Source organism: Eupeodes corollae, chromosome 1, assembly GCF_945859685.1.
Source record: "Eupeodes corollae chromosome 1, idEupCoro1.1, whole genome shotgun sequence".
Taxonomy (NCBI): domain Eukaryota; kingdom Metazoa; phylum Arthropoda; class Insecta; order Diptera; family Syrphidae; genus Eupeodes; species Eupeodes corollae.
The window spans coordinates 24,653,027-24,671,412 of NC_079147.1; the positions used below are offsets into that span (position 1 = coordinate 24,653,027).

The window sequence follows — 18,386 nt, forward strand, 5'->3', positions numbered from 1 at the left end:
GTAAGTTTTCTCCCCGAGAGTAGCTTTTGGTTTTTAGTGCAAGTTTAAAAGCGTGGGACCATAAAATGTGTATTCGTTATGTTGACTCAAGATATCCTGGATAAACCCATGATTCCTTTGTATGGAACTCCTTAAATTTAAGTCAGTTCTTGAAATGTGGTACCAAAGAGAATAATGTTCAATGTTCGTTGGTAGTATTTATATTTTTATTTTGTCGTTCCATATTTTTTCTTTTCCATCGCTAGTAGGTGGCCCAAGTGAGTTGAGGGTTGTAGCAAATTGATCCCAATATTCTTTTTGGGATTTTTTCTGAAGACTTAAATTTATATTTCTCTTGCAGCTGAATAAAAATGCATGTTATTTTATAAAAAAAATGAAATATACATAGGTATGAACTTACATTGTTTTATTTTCCGACATTTCTTTTACATAAGCTTCGACCTTTTCTCACACACAGTGGCGTCTTAAGGCATGGTCCCGATGGGCCAGGGCCCAGGGGCCCGCAATTATTTAGCCTCCAAAACCACCAACTCAAAATGAATGAATCTATACCAAAACTAGGTATATAGAAAACGAAATAAGGTTAGTAGACAGTAACAGAAAAACAAGTTTCATTTTACTCTCCGTTCTGTTGAAATTCTCATCCTCAACATCTTAAACTTCAGGAACCATGATTGTTTTATCATACACCTGCACAAGCTTTCAACATTACTTTAACAACTCTGCTTTCGTTCTACTCTACAGTTCTGTACACATGTTGGCTTTTCAACTGACTCCATAAACAAACACAAAGTTGTCCCATGTTCTTAAAACGTATACCTATTCAACAGCAAAAGTCTGAATATTTTGCTTACACAATCTTGACATTTCTGGAAAATCATGTTTTTTCAATAGAGGATTGTATGTCTCATATGTCGGAAAAATATTATGGTTCGTAAGCAAGATTAAGGAGAAGTGCGAATTTGCTATCTTTGTACCTTGTGCAGCACATTCTCTTAACTTAGTAGGTTTTCATGCGGCTTATTGTGTGCAGGAGGCAACAAGTGGTTCAAAAAATATACAACTTTTTTTCTGCTTCTACCCATCGCTGGAATAAATTAAATGAATGTTTAGGTTCACATAGAGTTCTTAAAAGCTTTTTTCTAAACAAGATGGTCTGCACGAGCTGATGCAGTTAACACGCACTATCATGGTTATAATGACATCTATCTTTAGAGATCCAGAGCAAGCTCCAGACACAGCCTATCTAAGAAAATGTCAAAACTGGAGTTCCTCATTTTAACAGAAATTCGAAACACAATATTAAAAAGAATTCATAAAACTAAACTTAAAGAGAAACAATAACGATTGACGTTGCTGCCAAGTTGATTTGTTCACTATGTGCTTTCATAAATGATCTAAGGGAGACATTTCATAAATTTTAAGCGTGTGCCAAAATTCAGGGTTCCGATGCTAATTATAAAGACATTATGCAACGAACCGAACCGAAGCTTTATCAGTGACTAGGCGGTTGCTTAATGGGTAAATTAACCTCCCAAAGAAGTACAGTTTCGACATTTGTGCGAAACAGTCGTAGCTTTGTCCTTAAGATGATAAAGTTATTCCTCCAAATTTTCGACAGCATACCGTAAGCCGCTTTTGCCTTGCCGATGCGGCAGATGACGTCTTGTTTGGTCCCGCCTTCGATGGAGACGATACTTCCAAGGTACTGAAAGCTCTCCACTTTTTCCACCGGTTGCTAAGAAATATTTATTTGAGAGGATGGTCGGGTTCCGAGGCTGATATTGGCGACAGAAAACAGCCCTGGTTGACTCCGCTTCGGATTTCAAAATCATTTGACAACCTACCGTCGTCGTGCAGAACGTGACACTTGGATCCATCGTATGCTGCTTTAATAATAGCAAATAGTTTTTCCTCCTCCGCAAAGCTAACCAGATTACGCTATTAAAGGCCTTCTAGAACTTACCGGAATCGGATGACACACATTTCAGGTTTTTGTTTGTGTTGTAAAAGAAACCAACAATTTTTTGTTTAATAATAAATTATAATTATGTATATTAGTAAAAAGTCACAAAAATGAATGTCCTTAAAATAACAAACAAAAAAACTCCCTGAAGTTTTCAATATTCCCATCATCCCCAAACTCTCTAAGTCTCTTGATAACTGAGGAAACAATGCAAGTGTCTTAAGTCCTCCTGTTCGTCCACTAAATCCTTCATATAATCTCCAAAGACCGTACAAATGCGATACAAACTTCTCTTGATGGCATTTTTTAACGTTATCAGATTTCGATCCAATTTTTTCCCATTCAAATTAACATTGTTCAACTTGTCCAGTTCCAATTTGAGTTTCAGAAGCGACTTGATAATTTTCGAAAGTTCATTCTGAACAACTCCATATTTATCTTCGTGCAAGGAACTCGCGCAAATACCAGCCAAGCCTTCAGTCAACCAGACGATTGCCTGAGAATTCGAGAGGACGAAAGCGGTTTTGGCTCCATCCTGTTCCCCGAATAGATAGAACACACCTGGAAAAGCATAGAGTGCCGTGGTAGCGGCTTCTTCGATAGTCTTTTGGAAGTTTTCCAGCATCTCAGTGACTCTATCACATGGATTGGTTGACTGATCCACTGGAACGCACCGCGGCTGAGGTGGCTCCACTGGATCTTGGTTCATTCTACGAATGCCATAGGTTTCATTGTATTGTCTGAGCAGGATCCGCTCAGCAGTCTCACTGGCAGAGGGCTTAAGCTGAGCAAATTGTGGGGCATTTTTCATTGTTGAGATTCGCTTTACTGACGAAGCCAGTTTCTCAGTGAATTCGTTGATAAGACTCAAACACTGTCCGCTTATTTGATTCCAGTTATATGGATGTCCCCCGGGGATAGAGAGAGCGAAGACTTCTTGACGTCGATTGGCCGCTTTACCCGAAGCCAAGTTGTACAGATCCAAGCAAGCCAATTGCTGAACCACTGGAACTTCCCTCAACGCAAGAGCTTCGACAAGGGTCACTTCAGTTCGTGATGCCGCAACCACGGGATTCTTTTCTATCACAAAGTGCATTTCTTCGGCCAGCAGAAACGAGAAGAACTGTCTCATGAGTTCCATGTTGCTGAGAATCTGAGAACATAAAATCCACGAGTAGAACAGCAATCGGACGTTGGTCAAGATGCTGAACAAAGAGTTAAAGGTTTCATCAACTTCGCAGGTGAAGAAGTTAGCCAGGGTTCTATTCAGTGATGGTCCAACGATCCAATAGAGGAAGGCAAATCCAAAAGTTGGCCCCAGTGACTTCAAAAGTGAGTTATACAAAGTTGAGTAGACAATCGATCGGATTTTGATTAACTTGTTTTCCTGGATTATGGGAAACTCAATTTCTGATTCGTGCTTCAAGTTTTCCTTGGCGAAGAAGTAGAATCCCGCCGAGACGCCGGTGAAGACGAGTAAAGTGTAGCGACTATTCACAAAACTCCGATCGAAGTAAGGCATCAAGAGTGTTCTGAAATCAAAAATTAGGCTATGAATGTGATTACTGTAAAGCTTCGCTTAGGTGAGGCACCTACCTGTAGTCTTCGTGCAAAAATCTAGCATACAACCAGGCCGTCAGGAATCCCACCATCAAATGTATTCCCAAGAAAGCAAATTTCCTTAGCACTGTTCCTATAAACCAACGGAATCTTGTGGCATAGTATTTTTTCACACTTAGAAAAGACTTTCCCAGCAGGATGCCAAAAACAATCACAGAACTGATCAATGGCATGATCGACAGCCAGGTGTAGAACGAAAAGATGAGGCCGAACGTTGTGGTTATCCAATTGACGGGATGCAAAATGTGGAAGTTAACTAGGAGTAGGAACACGGTGAGTAGGAAATATTGCATTGCAATGCTAAGGCCGACAGCGTAAAGGCACCGAAACATGCAAAGCTTTTTGCACTCCAGAGTTACTGCCGACGACATGATGGCTATCGCTTCTGAAAAATGAAAAAAAGTACAATTGATGATTTGGGTTTTTCTGTTTATTTAAAGGATTTCAATATGTGAGTAGGCAAAAGTTGACCCTTCACGATTTGGAGAAGTTTTGACCTTCAGAAATTAGCAGATTTCTAGGCTTTAAATTGAAACCAGTTTTTTAAAGTTTCCTTAAAGTTAACGCAAAACAATTCAATTTCGAACAATGTTACTTCAAGCGCTATTTCTTTGCAAAAAAATAAACCTACTGACGAGTTTTGTTTTTCTTTGAATTTTTGGATCGTTTTATATTTAATTTGTACAAGATATTGAATTAAAAGGTTCTATGTACTTACAATCGTCAATTTACTTAGTTGATTTTTATTTATAAAGGAAATTCATATGGTTTTTGTTATAAATTTGGCGGAAAACTAAATGAATCTTCAGTTAACAGAAACACGATATTTTTTTAAAAAGAAATGCCGGCCAAATTAGGTGCTGTCAGTGCTGTCAATAAACCGGTAGGAATGATGCCAAGTTTTAAAATAATTAAGTTATCGGAATGAAAAAGTTATCGATAGAAACGCGTAAATAAGGGCAAGTGATGAACTAATGTTTGGTTCACATGCATCTGCACTTGATTTATGTAAAAAACAGGATACCATATATAAAATTAATATTTTTGAGATAGGAAATTGCATAGCAAATTCCTACAATTGAGATGTCTAGATTATGGTAAAGAATTGTTCATTTTTGTTTAATTCTAAATTATGTTGCTGTTACGCATTTGACGTTTTTTTATGGTGGATTTATACATGGCAAAGAAAGTGCAAAATAATGAAATCACACTGAGATAAAAGATCAAAACTGACAATATCTTCAAAAAAACAGATGTTCATGTTTATTATAGCTTCTTCGCCTGCAGCAGTGTTGCCAAGATGTTGCAAGTATAACAAAAGTATAACAAAAGTTTTGCATTTTTAAATTGTTTTGCTGTGAATTTTGTACGTTTTGCTACACCTTTTTTCAAAGAACTTGAATTTGAATTTCCTTTCCAAATTTTCTCTCAGTTTTTTTTAACTTTTGTTTGCTTTTTTTAAATTTATTTCATTACTCTATTGCAGCAACACTGTACTGTCAAAAAGTTATAGTATTTTATAGGAAGTAAAAAAGAGTTACCACTGATGCATTTTTTCATACATTCGAGTTTTGACATATGTATATATGTTTTTTTGAGTCCATCCTCTTTCAGATACAAATAAATCAACTAAATAATATCTCCCCAGGAATATTGGGCAATTTACCCCGCATCTACTGTGAGTTTCACCAGAACAATTATTCATTCCAGCAAATTTCTCTTAATTATTTCGGAAAATGTAAGTTATATGTCTTCCAATCCAATCCCGAGGGACGGCGCAGTAGAGGAAGATCGCGACTCAGGTGGCGCACTCAGTTGGGTGAAGACCTCAACCAATTATGGCGTGCGAAACTGGAGACAGCTAGCTAGGGACCAAGCTGGCTGGAGAAGCATGTTGGTTGAGGCTCAGGCCCGTTTCGGACTGTAGCGCTACCTTAAAATAGTTGGTTACTGACCCAGAAAAAATAAAAAGGGTAGTTAAGGGTTTGTCTCTGGATTATTATATGAGTTAGATAGTTTTTAGATATGGTGAGATACGATTGTGCAAGCAGATAACTAATTGGATCCTTTATTCCCCAGTAGAGCAGATCCAAATGGATCGACAGAGCAATTCAGAACCATCTTAGTTTCCCCAAGCACGGGTCCATTTTGCGCTTTGGGATTGTTTTGTTTGGCTTGCTTTTCTCGATACTTATTCCTCTTTTTTTTGTTTATATTGTACGCGCACTCAAGGGGATATGAATACCCTTATAATGATTATACACAGTGCGAGTAGTTAGGAAGGGAGGATAGGATTTGAAAGGAGATACCGATGCACATTGATTTTGAATGCCTGCACATTGTAATGAGTGGAAAATATTGAGTCTGGTAAAGCATTCCACATTCGTGTAGTGCGACTAAAAAAAGAATATCAACTTTACATTACAAATGAAATTGGGCTCAATGATAAACTGATGGGCATTCCTAAAAGAACGAGTATTTCGGTTGAATTGTTTGAGGGGAGGAATGCAACTGGCTATTTCATAAGAGCATTGCTTATGGAAGTAGCGATAGAATAATGAGAGACATGAAACCTTACGACGGTGCTCGAGAGATGCAAAAGTTTCAGTTAGATAATGGTCACCTATCATTTTTAGAGCTCTCTTTTGAATTCTGTCCAAGAGACTCAAGTGGGTTATAGGAGCACCTGCCCAAATATGGGAATTGTACTCAAGTTTTGGACGAATATAGGCTTTATCAATTATAGCCAGATCAGAAGGGGTAAAAAACTTCTTGCATCGTCGGGGAAAACCTAAATACTTAGCAGCATTTTTGGCGATGTCAAATATGTGATCACTCCACAACAAGTGGTTTGTAATGCACATACCTAGGACTGATAGCTGTTCAGTCTCCTCGATGCAAGTACCACTCATGGATAGTGGCATTGGGGGAGCGTTACGCTTTTGCGACAGTAGACAGCATTGAGTTTTCGAAGCATTAGTCGATTCATATTCCCATAGAAAATCCACCTCAAAAGTGATTCCACCTATTTAGCTAAATGTATTTCCTCTATGATCTAGGCATCAACAAGCTTTTTCTTGAAGCTAATTATAAAGTTTGACAAAGTAAACAAAATAAACAAAAAAGTTTCAAACGTTTCTCTATATTTTCGCTAAATTCACAAAAGGGCTGGCAGTGCTAAGGAAAAGATCACAACAACACGAAGTGAGTTCCAAAATATATTACAATATTGGTGAATTAACCAAATTCTAAAATGAAAACGGAAGTTTGGGCATCTTTGGAACACCGTATATAATTAGACAAAAAACCTCAACACAAGAAGTGGCGCCCTGGCGAGAACAGTTGGTGCAAGTGGCATCAGGCGGAAGCGGCTGGGACCTTTCCCGATTTTATTCACAAGAGGGTACCGATCAAGCCCTCGAAACAATAACGAATCCTCGAACAGCTGCATCTGGATAATTACGGCAAAACACCTACATTCGGGGAAAGAAGTAGTCCAAATTGCAACTTCTCTCGCTGTGATTATTTTCAACGAAGACAATAGATGACTTAAGCTAGGCGCACACTGGCAAATTTTTCGAAACCAAATATTTTGATTGTCAGTTGCCCAAACATCGCGCACATAAGCAACTCCGACACATTTATACACCTTGACTATATTTTTCTCTCTCTTGTACTTACAGAAAATTATTCAACGATTAAGTACAAATGTCCGAGCAGTTACCTATAATTCCTTGTGACACAAGCTAAGAAATGGGTCCAAAATGACCGTCTAGGTTGTGTCAAAATACAAACTAAAAAGGTGCTCGAATGGCCAACAGAATGGTTTCTGCATGTGCGCGGACACTCATATAAGTCTATAATGCTCAGTTTAGAAACCAAACAGTTTCGAAACTAAAAGTTGCATGTGCGCGCCTAGCCTTAGGAATCACTTTATGGCCGGAAACTGAGACAATTATGCGTAGAGAATAGAAAGTTGCTGATCTTGAACGCCAAAATGATGAGGAAGGAGAGCTGTACGGTCCTGATTAAATTGTAAGTTCTACCAATCGTGTTTAATTGTAACATATATCTTTAGAAGCGTTTTTCCAAAAGTAATGTTTTTCAAAATGGTGGCAAATATATAAACTTAACTTATTCAAAAAGCATGTCGCTAAGTCTAGACACAAGGTGCATTCAAGTCAAATTTTGTTAAAAAAATCATATTTCTGTTTGCTTTTTAATTAATGTTCAAGAATTGACTAATCAAATAAAAAATGTTGTTTATATAATCATGTGTAGTTTTTCCTTGAATAGCATGCCCGAAATTTGAGCGCGAAGGTAGACGACCCGTTAATGTGTCAATTAAGTTATTGGAAGGACGAAGTATTGATAACTGACAGCTACCAGCGTTAAAAGTACTAGAATGCACGCAAACTAAATGGAATCTTTGAGCGAAGTCGACTTAAGGCCGAATTTTCCTTTGAAGTAAAAAACTTAAGTTTTTCTCAACTCCCAACCTTAACCCAACACATTCATTTGTGAATGTGAAACAAAAAATTCGTGGAAAGTCGTTAAAGTGGTGGGTAACTACTCAGAACTTTACTTTTACATTGTGAAATAGCCTCTTATAATAAGTTAAGATAATAAATAAATATTCATCAAATGTGTGAATAAGTTTGCAATTCAATTTTTTAGAATAAAAAATGTTTTCACTAAAATTGAAAAGAAATCAGAATTTATAGGAAATCACTCTTCTTTCTATTCTCCTTAAATTCTATGCTATACAATTGTTTCGTTTAAAACTAATCAATTACATAAAAATAATACCCTCACAAACCTGTAATGTCTTACCGACCTTATAACACACCTTTAAACTTCCCACTCTACTATCTGTCACTTTGACATTCAACACTACATTACCTACCATATTCAGCAATTTCCCCTCCGCGAAATGCCAAAATACGCCATATTGGATTTTCATTCAAAATTCATCCTCATTTTCGTAGTGATTGCGTACGCATACACACATCGTACAGTTACGTTGAAATTTCGTCCTCTTCAAACAAAAATATTTTTGTAAAATAAAAATATAAAAATTTCTTCTATCTCAACAACAAAAAGAAATTGTGTGCGCGAGCAGAATACAAAAAAAAAACCCAAACCTCACCCTTTCAATTTTCAACAATTACAAAATCGTACATCAATTCGTTTAAAATAAATAAAAAGAAAACACCTGCATTCAAATATTTATGTGAAATACACAAAAATAAAATAAAAATCAAAAAGTTAAATAAAAATCTCTCAGTGTCATCAAATGAATTTCGGAAAGTTCTTCTTCATTTCGCTACGCAGATCATCGAATCTCGTTTTCGTTCACGTTCTCGTTCTCGAATCGAGCGATTGAGTTGGTGGCCCAAAAGAGAGAAGTTACCTTTACCTACAAAAAGTGTGTGAAAAAATCCGATAAATATTTTTTGAGGTCATTTTCGATTTTGGTTGAGAATCGGATTTGGATTCGGATCGGGATTTTCCTTCCTTGAGTTTCCATCGACAGCAATAGCAACAAAACAACCAAAAGATAACTTAGTATCAGCAGTCGAAGGGAAGTAGAAAATCAGAGAGCTTTAGCAGCTTAGGTGTATGAAAATTCGTGAAAATTTATACGTGGACGCGTGCGGGGCAGGTGTCGGCGGTGGTCGAATTGAAAATAGAAAATTGAAAATACTGTGAGCGTTTGTGTTGTTGTGTTTTTGTGTATCACTCGTGTTGTGTTACGTGTTCGCCTTCATTGAGTTTTCACCGGGATTTTCCTCCACACAAGTTTTCCATATACCAAACTCGTCATCGTCATCATCATCTGCATAAATTCGGGTTGCGCGATAATCCTCCTCGATATCGTTACTCTTCGTTAAACGGCAATTAATTTTCGTGTAGTGTTGAAAAATCAACATTCATACTTTCCACATTAATTTGTCCATTTGTAATTTTTCTTCTTTTTTTTCTTGTGTGGAAGTCGATTTCTTGAGCAAATTCTTCTGCAAACGAAAGTAAATAAAACAACAAATCAAAATGAATAAATTCCAAGAGGAAAAATATTTTAATAATATCTTATAATGGCGTAATTAAGTGGATTTTGAGGCCAAAACGTGAGTGCAAGTTAAAGAGAAATAAAGAAATAATAAAATGTGTGCTTCAGTTTCTGTTTTGCCTTCTTTTTAATTTATTCCTATTTGGGCCTGTATCTTCACCTCTTCGTCGTCGTCGTCTTCGTCTTTTCGTGTCTCTTCTGAGATGCAGCCCTTTATTTTAATTACTAAATAAAATAAATTATGTACATAAATTGTGAAAGAAAAATTGATAGAAAAAAAAAGTAAATAAATAAAATTTATAAAGTAAAAATAAAAAGTGAATTAAAGTGAATTCTCCAGTGCGCAAGAAGGAGAAGCTAAAAATATACAAATAATAATTTCGTGTGTGATAAAGTGTTATTCCCTTAAGTGAGTTAGACAGAGACGCAGCGATAACAAGTTGCGGTGGACAATTTGGCGGCGCAGATCAGCTCAGTGTCAGTTGAGTCTTGAGTCGCTAGATGAACGTTCTTGAGTGAAATGTCAAATTCATCGTTGTTTGCATTTCCCCTTACGTCATCGCCATCGTCAGCCTTAGCAGCATCAGTTCCAGCCGGAGCGGGAGCCGGATTATTTTCTTTAGGACCAACTTTGTTGTCGTCATCATTATCATCATCAATTTCCATATTGCGTATGCGTAGTGATCTATATTTTCAATTGGATTGTGTTTTGGGATATGTCGCATAATAAATTTTTAAAGCAGGTGGGTTTTTGATTAGATTGAAGTTGAAACAAACGACAAAACGATATGGTCTTGTGCAATGGAATTAATATTTATGAAATTGATTTTGAGAGCAAAAGTGAAAATGTAAATAAATATGATACAGATTATAGGGTTGCCATGTTATAGTTTATGAAAAGAAAATTAATAAAATAGGTACGTTTGTTAACATGGAGGTTTTTATTTTTTTGAAAAATGCGTACTTAGGAATAAAGGTAAAATGTATTTTAAAGTTTTCTTGCTTGTTAACTGATTGCTGGTTCAAGTGAAAACATCGGTACGAAACGTCATCATATTATCTTTTGATTCTATGTACTTTCAAGAAGTATTTCAATTAATGTAAATAAAATTAAAACTGAAAATTGGTCGTGTTCGGCGATCAATTACCACCAGGTATATGGTGGCATTGAATCGAGGATTCGAATTCAAATGGAATCAAAATGACATTTGGGTTTTATTTGAGTGCGTACTGCTACTTGAATAACTTTCAAATAAATTTCAAATTTTATAACAACACAAAGACGAGCGCCAAATTAAATTCAGCTTAAAACCCATCAAATGGATCCTATTTCGATCCGATCCAGGTCTATACGGCACTAAACCCTGATTTAATTCTCCTTGTAAACGCGTCAAATCAAGATAGTTCACATTGGCTCAACTTTCCATTACCGCAGAACGAATTTCGACACTAGTTTTTTTGTATTTGATAGATTTGTGCAAATAATTAATAACTTTAGCAATTTTAGAGCGGGTAAACATTTATTTCTATTTTAAATTTATTTTCAAAGTTCACTTTTTCACATACAAAACACGCAAAAATGGTTGATTTTGACATTTGTTCAGTGTTACCATACATGCTTTTTTTTGTTGGGGATTTCTTTGATTTTAGTGCTCAAATGCAAAAAGTACATACTTTGCAGATACCCAAATTGCACCCACCAAATATGCAGAGCGAGCTACCTAGCTGTTATTACGCCGTGCTATCAATTCAAATTGTTTTAATCTTAAAAAATGAAATACAATAAAAGTAGAGTTAGGTCCGAAAAAGAAAATATTTTTTTCTATGACTTAAAGGTGTTTCTTCGCCTTAATATTTAAAACATGTTCTATTGAGGCCCCTACCTAACTGTAACAAAAAAATAGAAGGAAATTTGTGCTTGAAAATTCGTAAAAATCTGAATAAAATTAAAAATGAGAATTGGTCGTGTTCGGTTATTAATCAAGAGGGTTCACAATTTCAAATATGTTTAACAAATATGGTTTCGTCAATATTTGACGGATTGACACGATTTGCATTCACTGATTTTGTCGACTTTTGTTTTTGTAGAACATAATTGAGAATGAAAATAGGCGGTCATAAACATATCGAATATCAAGGTATTTAAGATACGTTATCGGATTGCTTACCGAACACTCACATTAAAATTAAGAAATATAATGATCTTGTTAGGATTCAAGGAATATGAATTAAATATGATTAAAATACCAATGGAACGTATTCTTACTTCACAATTATATGGCATCTAAGGTGCCAGTTATATCTATCATTGGCTACGTTCAATCAGACAGATAGGGTATCCGGATACCATTTTTTTAGTGTTTTACGTGTAAAATAATAGCTGATTAAAAACAGCTGAGATGTCAAAAAAAGGAATCCAAAGGTATCCAAGAATTTGTGGTGTGTGTAGGTATCTGACAGAACAGCTGATTCAACACATGGTTGAATTTCAAGAAACTTGAAAATTGAATTAAGCTTTGTGTATTTGTTGGTAAACAATAATATACAAAATGTTAGTTGAAGTTGTATTTGAGGATGTTCTGTACAAAATAGACAAAGAAGAAGCTATTTGCATCCGAATCTTAGAAGGTATTTATAATCTATTTTTTTAAACTTCAAAATTACGCACCTATCAATTCATCATCGTCCGACGAATCAGTTGAATTATCCGTGTTATTATTAAGTGTCTTAACTTACAATAATTTGGACTTCGAAGCTTAATGGCTGAATCACAAACACGCTTCAGCTTCGTCTGCGTTACGGTGGGCCTGCTTCGAGGTTGCTTTGAATGCCATTTCTATTATTTCATCCCTCCAAAGAGCAAATATTTTGTTTGTTGACATTTTTTACAGCTGATGAGCTGTCAGACAAAGCAAATGTTCAGTTAATTGAACTAGAGCTTCCGTTTGGAGTCACATTACGTTACATTACGTTTTTTTCCTTACAATTGTCAAACGAAACGTGAGGTCGAAGCTCCATTGTGATAGCATGCATTGAAATCCTATGGCTGAACTCGTAAACGTCAGGCGAAGCCGAAGCTGAAGCGTGTTTGTGTTTCAGCCATAAATGTTTCTCTGCTTTTTGTGAACAGCTGAAAGTTGTTTTTATTTTTTGACAGCTATCTTCATACAGCTACCCAACTCATTCAACAAGGTATCTAAAAATCCACCTATCCAAGATACCCTATCCAAAACGAGATTGAACGCACCCATTGGTTTTTATCTTTAAAAACAAACATTGGAATTTTTTGATAGGTCGTTTTAAGCGATCATTAGAAATGTCTGTCATTGTAAAAAAATATCCTGATTGAAATTCACCGACAAATTTTTACTGACAGAAATCTGTCATTGTAATTGTGTGAAATTAGAACACAAATCAGTGAAACGATTCTTTTCACTTTTGAACATAAAAGTATCAGCTGTTCGGGAAAATGAGTATCCTTCCGATAAAAAAAAAAAACATTTTTTAAAGAAAAATAAATGCGATATTACAATTTTTTTCTCAAAACAAATTCTTTGTGAGATTTCTGATCCATCAGTATGTAATTTTCATTTATAATCAAAGGGAAACACCATCAAAAATTTTCCCGGATCGATTTCAAAGATAGCTATAACTGGAGATTTACAATTGTTTTTCCATAATAAAACAAGAATAAATTTTGTAGTAAATTAAAAAAGGATAAATAATTTGTTTGGTATTAAGTGGAAGTGACGTGTTACCGGTAATTACATAAACAACAATTTCAATGCGTTTTTAAAGCGTGTATCGGTCCATTTTTAGCAATTTTTTTACTTCAAATGTCACAAGATGACAGCTTAAGAATTGTCATCTGCCCAAAAAGCGGGCTTTTGAACAGTGGTTGCGTTCAATCTCATGTAGATATAATTCCAAATTTTTGTTACTGTTTTACATGTAAAAGAACAGCTGATCCAAAGCAACTGGGATATCCAAAAAATCCAGAGATGTTCTAGAAGAATCTGGTATATGTGATTATTTGACAGAACAGCTAATTCATAATGTGGCTTAGGCGCCAGTTATAGCTATCAATGCTTTTCATCATTGAAAACAAACATAGGGAATTTTTTGACAGGTCGTTTATAGCTATCATTAAAAATGTATTAATTGGTGTTTAAAATTTAAAACGTACGAAGAAAAATACTATTATGTAACCAATGAGCTTTTCTTTTTGTTCAATTTTAATTTTAAGATTATACAAATTATTGTTTTTAATGATTTTTGGTTTCATAGTTAATTTCATTTTGTTTGTATTATCACCTGTCAGATTAAATTTCAATGATCAGCTCTATTCTAAAATACTTGATTATATCAAAAATATATTTGTTCAATAGTCGCTATAACTAGTTAAACACATTTACATGTTTGGTTTCAATAATAAAAATCATTTATAGCAATATTTATAGCAATATATTTTTGACATTTAAAATTATGTAGTGGCTGCGTTCAATCTCCAGTTAGGTATGTGGATTCTTAAATACTTTATTGAACTAGTTGAATACCTAAACTGAGATAGCTTAATTTAAATTCAAATTTTCAACGAATAATTTTATTTCGGATTTTTGACAAAAAAAACTTACACATTTGAAATCAATGCTTGGGTTTCTTCAAATTCTTGGATTCTTTTGGATTTCTTTTTTGACATCTCAGATAACTAGATTAAAGTTTGGCTATTATGTTTTTTTTTGACGAACTGTCACTTTTAAAATAGGTAATTTCCGAATCAAAATTAGTAAACAAATTATTAGATTATTTGACAAATGACTTAAATTAAGAATTGTTGGGATGTTAACATATACACCCCATTTATAATAGGTCTGTTCGCGTACTTTCTGTACTAAAATTCGTAAAAAGAGATATTTTAAAGAGTGGGGGAAAGATTATCTCACAAATAGAAAAACTACAAAAAAGTAAGCGAACGGGAAAAAAACAAATTTTTCACACAATATTACTGTCAAAAGAATATAGAATTTAAAACATCATCATTTCATTTCGTATTTTGAATTTATTTGTTTTTATAAATGGATAAATTAAAACATCAACTGCTTGGTTAAACTGAAATTAAAAATTGCAATATTGTTGCTGTTCTTTGGGAAAAGAAGTTTTAATTTTATAAGTGACAGCAACAGCGAGCAATTTATTTGAATGTCTATCAAATTTGACAATTTTCACAAATCAGCCCAAAGAAATTTCTTGGGCTAAAAATTGTAGGTTAGGGAAATATTTTACTTTCCTGTGAGCGCTCTGTTTTACGAAAAACTACGAAATTTTTAAGTATATGCGATACGCGAACAGGATTTAGTCAAATTTCGTATTTTTCGTTAAATGGGGCTGTTTTAGGCGGGTACGCGAACAGACCTAATGAGAATTGACATTTAAAGTTGAAATAGAAATAAATCAAAAATAGCAGAAAAGGTTTACAGCATACTAAATACAATTCAAAACCACTTTTTATGAAAATCATGCAATCAACTATTTTCACAATTTTCTGACATTTCTAATAAAAATTTAGGAACTACGAAACTACTACGAAAAATATATAATTTTTTTTGTTAACATAACCATTTGCATTATTGAAATGAGTTGTACTTTGGGAACAAAAAAAATTAACGTTAAAAAGAACGCATCTCATCTCTTCAGTATTTTTGCAGTAATTTTAATCGATTCTGAAGTTTTTCAGTACGGAATTTTGACATGAAATCAAGCTTTCAGCTCATATAAGACATGGATGTCAAATATTTACATAAGTATATAATATATTCTTATAAAATGCAAAGGTTTTTCCATAGGTAAAATAAATCTATTTGTTCTGGAATAAGATCTGTCAAAACACATGTTCTTGCATTCCATAGGTAAAATTAATTGATTTATTTTTGATTTAAGATAAAATCTGCAGATTTGAATTTGTTGGCAGATTTAGCCCTTTTTGCACTAACACTAATACATTTTTTCTAAATGTTTAACTGAGAATTTGACGTTCCATACGGCATGAAAAAAAATCAATTTTTGAAGGAAATCTGAATTTATGCACTAAATGTCACTAAAATGTGTTTAATTTCTTTTGACAGTTCCTCAAAACTCAGATATCAAAAACTTGAGTCTATTTGCGATGTGTCAAACACATGCACTGACATTTCGATGGTGTAATTGTTGTATGTTGTGAACTGGTCGGTTTTAATTAAAAATTATGCAAATTGAATTGTCTTTTTTATCAAAAAAAAAAAAACTTACTATCATTTTATGGGGTTGAGAATGCGACCAAAATCTCTAGATTGTTAGGAAGCGTAAAATCAAGTTGTTTTTATAACATTCAATGCCTTATAAAAGTTCCCAGGGAATACAATAAAAACTCACCCCTAAATAGATACATACTATTTATGTATGTACTTAAGTGAAGTCGTTCTAAAAGGTGTTTTCAATTTTTTATTGTCTGAAATGGATTCAAATGGCTGAGATAATCGCTATAAATTATTATGTAATTTATATACACATACAGTGACTCACATACTTTTGGATGGAGTTTTATATTAGTTTAAGGTATTTTTTTAACCCTTTGTTTGCTTGTGGCTTCTGTGGAACCACAAAATTGTTACTTTTCTTATATGTTCCTAGAAGTTTCATGACGAAAACCACAAAATCCATTTATGTAGAATTTAATTTACACCTTCGGGGACAAGAGGTAAAAGTTTTGAAGTTTATGTCCAAAGTTTCCAAAAAAAGTGTTACCTTTAAAGACATATGTAAATATGCGATTAGGTTGGCGAACAGGCGCCAATATCAACACCTCTCATGGATAAGAAACTTTTTGCAAGTGTTAAGTGGTTAAAGTCCATAATTAATTCAAACAAATTATTTGGAGTTTGTTAAAAAGCCTTGATATCCTAAGGGTTTGACATAATGTAACATTTAATTTGATTAAGTGTCATATGATCCTCTTCGTCATCACCCTGTAATTCCATTGAACAATTATCTAACTCACTTATCCAGAGTGCTCATATTTCGTCATCAAGGACAGAAAAAAAAAAACACAACTTCCTTCTGACCCTGACTCATTTCCTCAGAGGTATCTATAGTCAGTCCATTTATGTGTCATTTCAAATGTTTACCTGTCCTCATCATTGTAATGAACCTATCATTCTTTTTCCAGCTGTCCCTTAAAGTGTTGTAAATCTTTAAATGGAGGTCCTTTCAAAGAATCTGTCGCAACGTAGCGCAGGTAGACCGAAATAGGAAAATATGTACATACTTCTTGTTTTCGTTTTCATTTTTATTTTCTCATCTAAAAAATCCAAAAAGGTAGAGATACGAGTAGGTACATTACTTCTCTGGGATTTGGCACATAACACGAGTGATAAATATGACCAAAGGCACGTACCTTTGAATCTGTTTCTGTCCTCAAAAGCCTGAAAACAACAAAAAAAATTCGAGTCATAAACCCTTGGCCAAAAATACTCCATTACCAAGATCGGAATCTTTCGTACGTTTCACTCTCCCAAACCCGTTTGTTTACATTGTTGTATTTGTAATTTTGACAATTAGTCCATGAATAGATGTGAAAACAAACAAAAAAAAACGATGCCGTGGGCTAGCGGCACTTTGCAAAGCAAAAACAAAATGGGGTGGTTAATAAGTTTGTTTTCATATTTTTCTTTTTACTTTTTTCGATGAAAAACTCAGTTTTAAGCTTTAGTTTTGCAGTCATTTTGTTGATAGCGAACCAATGTAATTTTTTTTCTTGAAAAAAGCATGTTCAACACCAGTTAAATATAATTTATTCACTCATTTACAGCAATCACTACGAAATTGTTCAAATTTCATAACTAACTTCGAATTATCGTATCAAAAATGCGTTCGAAGAACCATCAAGTTAAGGGTGCGAGCGCAATTTATTGAATTCAAATTTTGTTTGCAAGTATTTAAAATCTGTATCAATTTAATTAATTCAAGTATATTTATAGTTTGTTTTTGATGATTTAAGCTTGCAACTATTTTTAAATTCCATTTCATTCCTTAAAAATGTTAAGTTACCAAAGTTCAAGTCTACTTATTATTGTTTGAAGGGTATGTTTAATAAAAATGCTGCTAATAATGAAAACAAATTATTGAGTTTTACGTACATATATGTTTTTGTTTTTCTTAATATAATAAATACTATTGTAGATTACTTTTTTTAAAATGCAGAACATAGAAGAAAGTATACATAAACAATAGTTTTCAGACATAAAGCAGAGGTTAGCTTAGAAAAATATTTTTGAGAGAGCCAATACTATTTAAGGTAATTAATATAATAAAATTTAAGGTATTTATTGCACTCTTTAAGTTGGTATTGTGTTTAACCATATTGCCTATTTTTTTCCTTAAAAATGCTTTACACAAAGCAACTTATTTTTAAAACATGGTTCCCTCAAATTTGTATTCCAAAATCTAACTACAAACAAAATTCTAACTCTAACATAGTCCCTCAAAAAGAAATTTTCAGAAATATTCCTGCAACAAACAAAACTAAAATTTGGTCGTGCAATTATCGAACTGCTTAAATGATGAAAATACTAATTTAATTGAGGAATCTAAACTAGCTAAAGTTGGCAATGGAACTTCACAAGTAGCATTGTCTGTACAAAGAAATTTTGAGGCATCCGCCTATTGTTTCCACCTGAACTTCTAACGTCACCAAAA

The 18,386-nt window shown here is 34.0% G+C and overlaps 2 protein-coding genes across 5 annotated transcripts in view; one reads left to right on the top strand and one right to left on the bottom strand.

Moving 5' to 3' along the window:
- Nucleotides 1-2,033: 2,033 nt before the first annotated feature.
- On the bottom strand, nt 2,034-4,453 carry LOC129942260 (nucleoporin Ndc1). The gene is made up of 3 exons (XM_056051119.1): nt 4,305-4,453; nt 3,563-3,971; nt 2,034-3,498 (listed from the first exon to the last, which is right to left on the bottom strand). The coding sequence occupies exons 2-3, from the start codon at nt 3,955-3,957 to the stop codon at nt 2,148-2,150; spliced, it is 1,746 nt and encodes a 581-aa protein (XP_055907094.1). The 5' UTR covers nt 3,958-3,971; nt 4,305-4,453; the 3' UTR covers nt 2,034-2,147.
- A 4,112-nt stretch (nt 4,454-8,565) lies between these two features.
- LOC129938670 (putative uncharacterized protein DDB_G0271606) overlaps nt 8,566-18,386 on the top strand; it is a 435,371-nt gene continuing 425,550 nt past the window's right edge. For all 4 annotated transcript variants that reach the window (XM_056046346.1, XM_056046350.1, XM_056046348.1 and 1 more), the window contains exon 1: nt 8,566-10,399. The gene's annotated coding sequence lies outside the window, so the exon portion shown is untranslated. The remainder of the gene's footprint in view (nt 10,400-18,386) is intronic.